Genomic DNA, 10,881 nt, shown 5'->3' on the forward strand with positions numbered 1-10,881 from the left:
ACCTCCAGCTGTGCGAGGTCCATCACCAGTTGTTCCATTAGCAGCAGCAGCCCCAGCATCTTGCACAGCCTGTGGCCTGGATGCAGGGCAATCTCATGGGAGGGAGGAGCCAATAGTGCTGGGTTCTGCGAGCCAATCCGGGCCACAGACCCCACGAGCCCCATTGGGCCACGTTCAGAGGAGCCAGGAGGAGTCACCTGGGACCCATCAGCCCCATTGGCGCACATGGGACAAGGCTGGCGCTCCCCTCCGAAGGCAACCCTAGAAGAATGCACCTGGTGTCCGGAGGCGGGTGGTGAGGGAGGAGCCAGTGCATGCCCCGAAGGTGGAGAGATGTATGGAAGCTTCATGCATATCCCATGTGAAGACTCCTGTACACATGCTCCCCGCTTTAATATATTAATGCAGACCGTAAAGTCCCTTGTGTGCATGCCCAGTGGGGCTAATGAGGCAAAAGCTGGCACAGAAAACTACGCATCCTCCCCGTGAAAACACTATGGCTGCATATGAATTCGTTTGCACGTGCATGCTCCAGGGGAAGAGGTCTGTACACCTTCTCCATGGCCTGGCAGTGTAAAGCCCTGGGTTCTATGTAACTATCACACATAGGCATAACACATAAATAAAGATTCTTACGTGTCTAATGAGCCATGGCAAAGTGTGATGTAATTCCTGGTTTCACGGGTAAAACACTAGCAACAAAAAGCTGCCTTTCTTTCACCAGCTCAAGACCAGGAAGTCATCGGGCCCTCAAATTTGCCATGCAGTAGAAGAGAGAGGCTTTTGCTTCTTAGTAAACCTCCAATAAAGAAACAGTTAATTTGAAATCCAACATTTGCAAAATGAGAAAACAAGAAAAAACTACAACTATCACCAATGTTATTGTTTTATGTGATCTAGTCTCATAAATTAACATGATTCTGGAATGGGAGAACTCAAGTGGTTTAAGGTTGAAACAAAAAAAGTGTGCATTTTTAGTGTGAAATGCTTGCTTTTTGTTACTGTTATCAGGTCTGCATTATTGTAATCTTAACAGAGTCCATCAAACTAGCTACATCAGGGATCCATGATTTTAGGCTTTTTAAATGGCTCTCTCTAATATTTGGGCCTACTTTCCTCTGGTGGGCCCTTCCCTGAGATTAGTTTGAAGTGGTATGTGCAATAACATTTTAAAAAAAGCAATGCTGCTATATTGAAGCATTATCCAGCCGTGAGCCATGCCCTGTATGAACATCTACTAAACGTTATCGAATAGTGTTCCTCCTAGGGTGACAAGGTATCCTTGCAGCGCCGCTGACTGGGAGCCACCTGACGTAAGCCCCAGCTCCACCCCTGAGTCTCTCCCCCCCCCCCCCCAAAAAAAATCCCTTATCTCCACCCCAGAGCCTGCATCCCACTACCATGAACTCCTCTGCCACACATCCCAGCCTGGAGCCCCCCTTCACCCCAAACCCCTTGTGCCTGGCCTTGCCCCAGCCACCCCTGCACCCCAACCTCTTGCCCCAGCCCAGAGCCCCTCCCACACCCTGAACCCCTCACTTCTGGCCCCAACCCAGAGCTCATACCCCCAGTTAGAGCCCTGAGCTCTCACCCCTCCCGCCCACCAGCCCAGGGAAAGGGGGGGAGAGCAAGCCACAGAGGGAGGGGCATGGAGTGAGAAGGGGGCACGGCCTCTTACGCGTATGCTTGATTTTCCTCCCACCCCTGCACGCGCGAAAACTACAGTTCCCGGCAGCGGCGAGGCGGACAGCGCCTGCCCAGAGTCCCACGTGACAGGCTCCCAGGCCGCCGCCGTCCCTCACGTGCGCGTCCTCGGCGGCCCGGTCACCTGATCCCCGCCGGGTCCAGCTCTGGGTGCCAAGATGGCTGCTTACCTGCAGTGGCGCCGCTTCGTGTTCTTTGACAGGGAGACGGTGAAGGAGCCGGCCGGGCCCGACGGGGGAGGAGCCGGCGGGGGGAAGCCCTTCGCCCTTCCGCCGGGCATCACCGTCTGCGACTCGGGCAGAGGCAGCCTGGTTTTCGGGGATATCCTTGCCCGGGGCTCCCTCAGGGGGCCGCCGTCTGGCGGCCTCTCCCACCTTGGATGTTAGCGGGGGGAGCGAAGCAGGGGCCCCCACCCCCTTTGAATGCTAGCGGGTAGGAACGAGGTTGGGGCGCCTTTCCCCCTCCGTGGGCGCCAGTGCGACGGGATGAGCTTTAGGAATGGCCAAGTCCGGAGTCGGCAGCGCGGTGACAAGATTGCTCCTTATGCCTGGCTGGTGCTGTACTGTTCAGATATTCGTATGTCTGTTTCACGTCACAGACTTGGCCATCGCAATTGGCACCAAATGCTCCCCCGCCAACCTCAGCCCACGAGTCCAGGGCTGGATGAGCTGTATAGTCTGAACTAGTCTCTACTTACTGCTAGAGGAGGGAGCTTCTGAGTGGGGCTGAGGCACATTGACGGTGTGGAGTGGAAGAAACTTGCTCTCCCACCACCTGTGCTCTACCTGTTTTGTGGAGAAATGAAATGGGAAGTGTGTGAGTGATATATAATGCAGTCAATTTCAGAATATTTCTCCTTTATAGAAAGAGCGTTTTGGGTAGTTAACTGGGATATGGCAAGCATTCCCTGAAACCACAAGGAGTGGTTTTGCTGACCTAACGTGTGTTTTTGGAATCCATCAGGCTTTAAGAAGTGTAGTCCATTTTCTTTGTTGCACGATGCATGTGAAGACACTTGTGAATGCATTCTGCGTGGCTGAGAATCACTATTGGTAAGAACTAGAAAGAGTACAATGGGCAAAAATATTTAATCCATGTACTAGAAACAAGGTGGCCACCCTCATCTTGAAATACACTATGGGTTCAATACAGTAAGGTTCTGAAAGCCTCCCGTTAAGCGCTTTTCACTGGGAGTCAAAAGTGTTTAGTACCTCGCAGCATTGGGCCCTAAACTAATAGTAAGATGTCTGTTAGGTGTGCGCAGAGCTGTTGCTTTGTTTTTCAGTTGCCGTTTGGCATATAGAAAATGTCTGCCTCTTCCAACTCCTGGTCACCTGCACGTTAAAATGTTCTCTAAATATTTTGTTGCTCTGTTATCACCTCAGTGTCTGGAATAATAGCTAGTATAACTATATTTGGCCAGCTGTCAATAATAAGGGTAGTTTAAGAAGGGTTTGGTTATGGTATGTGTGGTTTCATTTTTTTTCTATGTGTACCTTGACTATCATCTACATATGGAAGGTCAGATCTGGTTCTTGCCACGCTCCCTTCAGTTTAGCAGTTTCCAGGCTTACAAGCTGAGGGTGACTCACCTGTACCAGCTGAAGCAGCACAGCATCTTGGCTTCTGTTGGTGAAGATGAAGAAGGCATTAACCCGCTGGTAAATCAAAATGACAAAGAGGACATGAGCCCATCTTGTTTGCTTTTCTGAGGGAGAACAATGTATTGGGATTAGTTTGGGAAAGTCTCAGGTGTAAAAATAATGTACTAATTTCTAGCCCTATGGACTTAAAAGGGACCAGGTTTTGGCCCCCCTTAAAACCATATCTAGTCACATTCTGTCTGTGTTGTTTGCAGGTTAAAGTCTGGAACTTAGAGAAACGAGATGGTGGGAATCCTCTTTGCACAAGGATTTTCCCAGCAATACCGGGTAACAAACCTACAGTTGTCACCTGCCTAACTGTCCATGAGAATCTTAACTTCATGGCTATCGGTAAGTGAAAAGCAAATTCCTCCTGAATATGCTGAACAAACTCTGAAGTTAATATGATGGAATGAAAATGGGTTGGTCCTACAGAAGGCAGCGTAGAGTGTTCTTGATTTTTACTATAATTTACTTGCAAAGATTAATGCTTTATTGAGGTTTAAAGTTTAGGTACATACTCTCTTTAGCTATATTGCAAATTTTTATTTAAATTAACGGGGCTTAAAAATGATTTAACCAAAAAAAAAAAGGACACTCGGGTAATTTAGATTTTGTTCAGGCGGAGGAGAATGGGTTTTGTAATATGGTAGTACCAGGCTATAAAATATATAGGAAAGATACAGAAGGTCCAGTGGCATTGTATGTTAAAGAAACCATAGTCAAATAAGGTGCCAATCTGAAATGAAACAAACTACCATAGACTCTCTATGAATAGAAATTGCATGCAGAGCTGGATTTATACCTTACGCGCCCCAGGCACAGCTTCTTCAGCACCTGTCTTTCCCCCCCCCCCCCCCCACCTACAGCTGACAATCACATAGGTAGCAAGTAAAAGTTCTCCTTCGGTAGTTAAGGGGGTCCAGGCTTCTGACCCTCGGGAGCACCAGGGTCAGGGCTTTAGACCCGGAGGGAGTGCTGAGGCTCGGAGCTTCAGCCCTGCGGCTCTGTTACCGGTTTCAGCCCCGGAAGGCAGAGTGCTGGGGCTTGGGGCTTTAGCTACGAGGGGAGTGCTGGTTTCAGCCCCAGTGCTCGCACCATAGTTAAAGCCCCAAGCCCCGGCGCGCCCCTCCCCTGCTGAAACTGGTAGCGGAGCTGTACAAGCACTGGCGCCCCCGCCCCCCGGGCAGAAGCCGGGAATGGAGCTGTGGGGCTGAAGCCCCAAGCCCCAGCACTCCCCCCAGATCTAAAGTCCTGAGCCCTGGTAATCCCGAGGATCAGAAGCCCTGATACCCCCAGAGCCCTGACTCCCCCCTACCTGTGGCTGCAGTCCCAATCCCTCCATCCCCTCGGTGTCTGAAGTCCGTAAGGTCTTGTTCGGAGTTGCGGACATTTCAGAGATACGGACAACCTCCATTCCTGAGGTGTCTGTAACTCTGAGGTTCTACTGTATTATTGGGGTGTTTATAATTTTTAAAATAAGCTTACGCTAACCACTTTTAACCATGTATGTATTAACTTTTTAACTTTTAACGCACTTTTAACTTTTAGGTGACCCTAGAACGCCGGTGCCCCTAGGCATGTGCCTACTGTTCCTAATTGGAAATCTGGCCCTGATTGCATGCTTGACTAAAAAAAAGTATAGCAGTAGGCATAGGCTATCAACCACCTGACAAGGATGGTGACAGCGATTCTGAAATGATAAAGTTGGTTAGAGAGGCTCCAGAAGCAGAAAGCGCCATTATAATGACGGGGTAAATGTCACATTGGGGCATGACGCTGAGATAAAATTTCGTGACCACATGAGTGACTGCTTCTTGGAGCAGCTAGTTCTGGAACCCACAAGGGGCAGATGAGCACAATTTGTTGGGAGAAGAGTTAACACGGCTTTTTGTAAAGGAAAGTCATGCCTCACCAACTTATTCGGATTCTTTGAGGTTGTCAACAAGCACTTAAACAAAGGTGATCCAGTGGATATAGTGGATATAGTGTACTAAGACTTTCAGGAAGCCTTTGACGAGGTCCATCACCAAAGGCTCTTATGCAAACTAAATAGTCATGAGATAAGAGAGAAGGTCTTCTCGTGGATCAGTAACTTGTTCAGAGACTTGTTCTAAAAATGTGACTTTTGACCAACTGGTTTCCTTCCATTTTACAATGTTGACTTTTATAGTGCTTATTATGTACATGTGGCACGCTGTGATTGATTTAAAACAACTGTTACACAAAACTGGTTCCAGTGAGTTAGGCGTCTGTTGTAGCAAAGCAAAACAATAAGGAGCAATGGGAGAAAATAAACCATAAAGAAAGCGTGTGTGTAAGAAACCGAGAATAAACTTTCTCAAACAGTAAGGCTTTGCACTGGTCCAGGAGATGGCCGTGAAGAGGTCCGAGTAGGCTCCACTCAGGAAGGGAGTTCGATACATGAGTCTGTGAAGTGAGAAGACCATGGGACCACCCCAGTATGCATATCTGTCTGGGAAACAACAAGGAGGATCCAACTGACTGCAGCTGCCTAGGACTTAATACTAGTATATGTTTGGAAAGTGCCATAGACATAAACAGTTTAGTCCTTTTCCTTCAACAGGTTTTGCAGATGGAAGTGTTGTGCTTACAAAAGGTGACATCACACGAGACCGACACAGTAAGACCCAGATCTTGCATGAAGGCAATTACCCGGTCACTGGCCTTGCCTTCCGCCAGTCTGGGAAAATCACCCACCTTTTTGTTGTCACCACGGAGAACATCCAGGTAAGATATTGGCTTGACAAAGCAGTAATGGAGGTCAGACTCTGGCCCACTGCTTGTAACAGCTCCTGGTTATTTATCACCAATCTGCGGTTCGATATAATCTCTGAAAAATCATATTTCATTCACAGTCCTATATGCTGTCAGTGAAGGATTATCCTCGCCTGGAGCTGGACACACATGGTTGCGGTTTACGCTGCTCCACGCTCAGCGACCCCTCTCAGGACCTCCAGTTCATTGTGGCAGGAAACGAATGTGTGTATCTGTACCAGCCAGATGAGCGTGGCCCCTGCTTTGCCTTTGAGGGACAGAAGTTGATCGTTCACTGGTATCGGGGATACCTCATCATTGTTTCCAAGGACCGGAAGAGCTCTCCAAAGTAAGACTCCGGGAAGCAGATGAGTCCATTTTACATGTATTCACTGTGCAGTTTTTGTTCTTTGCAGCTCTCCTGGCGCTTTGTTGTGCAAGGCTATTGTGACACGGAGCCCCATTGCTCTCAGCTGGCAGAGGGCTCACTGGTCTGTGACAGCAACTCCTAACAGGCCTACCGCTTTCATAGTATTCATTCAGAAAGAGTACCAGATGAGGTTTTTAAATGGTTATGATTATTGTCGTAAATGTTGGTATGGCCGCTATGTAAGGAGTTATGTGTATATCCACTGGAAATATGTTCTGATAGTTTGTATCAAGGTGTTAATCCCCAGCAGAGGTGAAGAACTGATTTCCTGCCAGAACAAAGATATTTATCCGTCTGTCTGTTGACATGTAAATTGAGTATTGTCTCGTTCACACTCCCCAGTCTGAGCTAAATGCAGAGGAAGAATTGAGATTTAACAGGAAGAGAAGAACAGCAGGGGGGTAAGAACCTTATCCGGGGATGCACTTCAGGAGTTTACTAGACTATATCTGGGGACAAGGAAACCACCCTGTATTCCTTTGCCGAGGAAGTAATCGGGTGGTGCGATTACATTCATGAAAATAGGATCTCAACCAGGTTTGGTTGAAAACACTGCAAAAAGGCTTTGGGTAAGATAATCTTATTTGGACAGAAGGTCAGATAGTTCAGCTTAGTCTCTAGGAATGGTGTTACGACTTTGTTTGATAGGTAACCCTTCCTTCTGTTTCCATTATCCTTGCTCACTATCTCATAAATCTTGATCTTTGATGATAAACTTATGATTGTTTTCACTGTAAGTATAACTCAGTGCTGTAGTATTGTACGAGATGCTGCTCCAGAATTGAATCATTCAAGATGGTGTGTACACTGTTGTCTTAGGGACAAAAAACCTCTTATTACTGTGAGTGTTCCATCTTTAAGGAGCTGAACACTACAGGGGAATGCTCCAAAGTGGTTTGGGGACTGGAGTGCACCTGTCGTTAACCTGCAAGGCAAAGTAAAGGGGATATAGCCCAGAGGAGACGGTTTGGGAGCTAACAGGCTGGAAGTGTCAGGGAGCTGACACCCAGTTAAGCAGCAGCAAGTCTCTCTCTAGCTGGAGGCAGAGTGGGTAATAAGGTGACTCTCAGTCCTGGGCACCCCGAGAATCATCCCAGGTGTTGACTGACATTACTGTGGCATGTGATTGGTATTAGAGCCCTGGCAAAGGCTGCTATGAATTCAGCTGAATCTACAGAATCCAGTCATTGCTCCCGGCATGCACCACCATCCAGATCCAGTGGGATCTGTCACCACCCTTTTATAACTCAGATATGATTTCTCCCATCTAGTATATGGACTAACAACATACAACATACTCACATGGTTGTTCAAAGGTTTGTATCCCGGCTCTAAGTGTGTTAAGAAGACGCTTTTCAGAATGTGACTCAGAAATCCAGGGGCATGTGTGTTAATCTCTTTCTCTTTCTTCTGGTATCCAGATCAGAGTTTGCTGGGAGCGACCCACAGAACTCTGACAAGCAAATCTTGAATGTCTATGATCTGTGTAACAAGTTCATCGCGTACAGCTCGGTCTTCGATGATGTGGTGGATGTCTTAGCAGAGTGGGGGTCTCTCTACGTGCTGACTAGAGATGGGAAGATCCATGCGCTTCAGGAGAAGGATACTCAGACCAAACTTGAGGCAAGCCACCTTCTTAATCTGTGTTTTATGGCTTCAGATTTGTAAAAGCTCCACAGATTAGAGGTTGAGAAGCCAGCACTTTGGACAAGTGAGTTATATGTTGGCAGTATCGTCGTTGCCTTGTTGCTCCCAGGATATTGGAGAGACAAGGTGAGTGAGGGACCAATAGAAGATGTGGCTTCCCTGACCTTGTCTGTAAGTGAGTTATATAGCAGATGAGCTAACAGCTTCTCTGAACAACCCAGGCATTGCAGACAACTTAGTATCTTATGCAAACCTGTATAGGGCTTTGGACAGCATTTGAGTGGAAGGAACAACTAGCCTTGCAGGCACTTATGACATTTACCTGATGAGGAGCGTAGCAGGTGAAATATGGCACTGTCTAGAGCAGAGGGGTCAAAAACCTTCTTCCTTATGTTGGATTTATTCTCAGATGTGGCAGAATCTAAGATTTTATGTAAAAAAAAAAAAAAAAAAAGTTTCTAGTCCTTGTGGCTGTGAAGTAAACTTCTCAAATATGAACCAAAAAGAATGCATTCAGTTTATAATCTTCTTGAATCTGCAGACAGTCTGAGACACAATAGCTTTGAGAGGTGTGAACTCTCCCATTAATCTCATTCGAGTATTAATTTTTAAGCCTTGTTATGACACTTGAATGTAAGCATTAATTATGTAATTGATGACCAGTTAGTGAGTGGTATGGGGAAGGAGGTGAGAATGAAACCCAAGGAGGTGGGAATTGCTGCTAAAAAAAGAAATGCAGAGGGAAGAGAGGAGGAAATACCTGAAGACCAGGTTGAGGGACGGAAACAGAGAAAGGAGGATAAGGCGGGAAGGGAAACAAAGGGCGGAAATAATGGTGTAGCTGAAGGGGAGCAGATTTCCCTGTTGCGTGAAGCTGAATGTGACAATAAGGGACTGAACAAATAATTACTGACAGTTGTGTTGTTATGTAAAAGCCAGATTCTACTACTGATCTCTGTGGTAACCTGCCATTGATCTCAGTGGAAGGTCTGTGCATCGAGGGGAGCGTGTTGTCCTGAACATGTTATTTGACCTGTGGACTGTAATTAAAAATTAAATTTGGCCCTTGCCACAGAATGATTTGACATCTCCTTCCAGAGATTTAACCTTTCCGCTTTGTGAGGCTTGCGGGGCTGAGGAGAGGCCCATATGTGGTGTAGGGACAGAGATGGTTATTGTGGTTAAACGTAAGAGTGGCCATACTGGTTCATCAGGTGCATTATCCTGTCTTCTGACATTGGCCAGTGGTAGATGCTTCAGAGGGAATGAACAGAATAGGGCAATTACTGAGTGATTCATCCTCTGTCAAACAGTCCCAGCTTCTGGCAGTCAGAGGTTTAGGGACACCCAGTGTTGCGTTCCTGACCATCTTGGCTAATAGCCATTGATGGACCTATCGTCCATGAACTTATCTAATTCCTATTTAAAACCATTTGTTGTTTTGGCCTTGGCTACATCCCCTGACAACGAGTTCCACTGGTAAACTATGCATTTTTTGAAGAAGTACTTATGTTTCTTTTAAATCTGCTACCTGTTAATTTCATCGGGTGACGCCTGGTTCTTGTGTTATGTGAAGTGGTAAATAACACTTCCTTATTTACTCTCTCTACACCATTCATGATTTTATAGACCTCATCCTATCTCCACTTCGTCACTTACTTTCTAAATTGTATGACAGTCCCAGTCTTTTTAATCTCTATTCATATTAAAGCTGTTGCATTCCCCTAATCGTTGTTGCCCTTCTCTGTACTTTTTCAAGTTCTAATATGTCTTTTTTTGAGATGTGGCAACCAGAACTGCATGCAGTTTTCAAGATGTCGGCGTACCATGGATTTATAGTAACATTATGATATTTTCTCCTATCTATCCCTTTCCAAATGGTTCCTAACAGGCTGTTAGCTATTTTGACGACCGCTGCATATGGATGTTTTCAGAAAACTTTCCACGAAGATCCCAAGATCTATCTTGAGTGGTAACAGCTAATTTAGACCCATCATTTTGTATATGTAGTTGAGATATGTTTTCCAATGTGCATTATTTTGCATTTATCAGCATTGAATTTCATTTTGTTGCCCGGTAACCCAGTTTTGAGAGATCCCTTTGTAAATGTTCAATGTCAGCTTTGGACTTAACTATCTTGAGTAACTTTATATCATCAGCAAACTTTGACACCTCACTGTTCATGGCCTTATGAATATGTGGAACCGCATAGGTCCCAATACAGATCCTTGGTGTAACCCATTATTTACCTTTTTCTGCTGTGAAAACGAACCATTTATTCCTAACCTTTGTTTCCTGGTCTTTCATCAGTTACTGATCCATGAGAGGACCTTCCCTCTTATCCCATGACTGCTTACATTGCTTAAAAGCTTTGGTGAGGAACATTGTCAAAGGCTTTCTCAAAGTCCAAGTACACTGTATCCACTCAATCACCCTTGTCCAAATATTTGTCGACCCCTACAAAGAATTCTAATAGATTGGTCAGATGTGATTTCTCTTTACAAAAGCATGTTAACTCTTCCAACAAATTGTGTTCATCTGTGTGTCAGATAATCATTTTGTTTACTATAGTTTCACCCAATTTACCTGGTATTGAAGGTAGGCTTACCGGCCTGTAATTGCCAGGATCACCTCTAGGGATGTAAATACCATTTAAAAAATTTACCATCTAAACTATTA

At 46.0% G+C, this 10,881-nt stretch overlaps 1 protein-coding gene across 1 annotated transcript; it reads left to right on the forward strand.

Moving 5' to 3' along the window:
* The first annotated feature begins 3,031 nt into the window (after window positions 1-3,031).
* Window positions 3,032-8,635, forward strand: LOC135889310 (vacuolar protein sorting-associated protein 11 homolog). Its single transcript, XM_065417166.1, has 4 exons — window positions 3,032-3,698; window positions 5,935-6,098; window positions 6,227-6,474; window positions 7,977-8,635. The coding sequence occupies exons 1-4, from the start codon at window positions 3,488-3,490 to the stop codon at window positions 8,221-8,223; spliced, it is 870 nt and encodes a 289-aa protein (XP_065273238.1). The 5' UTR covers window positions 3,032-3,487; the 3' UTR covers window positions 8,224-8,635.
* The last annotated feature ends 2,246 nt before the right edge of the window (window positions 8,636-10,881 follow it).

The sequence above is a fragment of the Emys orbicularis genome, chromosome 15 (genome assembly GCF_028017835.1).
Source record: "Emys orbicularis isolate rEmyOrb1 chromosome 15, rEmyOrb1.hap1, whole genome shotgun sequence".
NCBI lineage: Eukaryota > Metazoa > Chordata > Testudines > Emydidae > Emys > Emys orbicularis.

Bases quoted from the DNA above. Each gene is read 5' to 3' on its own strand.
- LOC135889310 (XM_065417166.1), top strand. From the start codon at position 3,488: ATGGACTTAAAAGGGACCAGGTTTTGGCCCCCCTTAAAACCATATCTA. The intron at 6,099-6,226 runs GTAAGATATTGG...TTTCATTCACAG, and splicing joins TCACCACGGAGAACATCCAG to TCCTATATGCTGTCAGTGAA. The intron at 6,475-7,976 runs GTAAGACTCCGG...TCTGGTATCCAG, and splicing joins GACCGGAAGAGCTCTCCAAA to ATCAGAGTTTGCTGGGAGCG.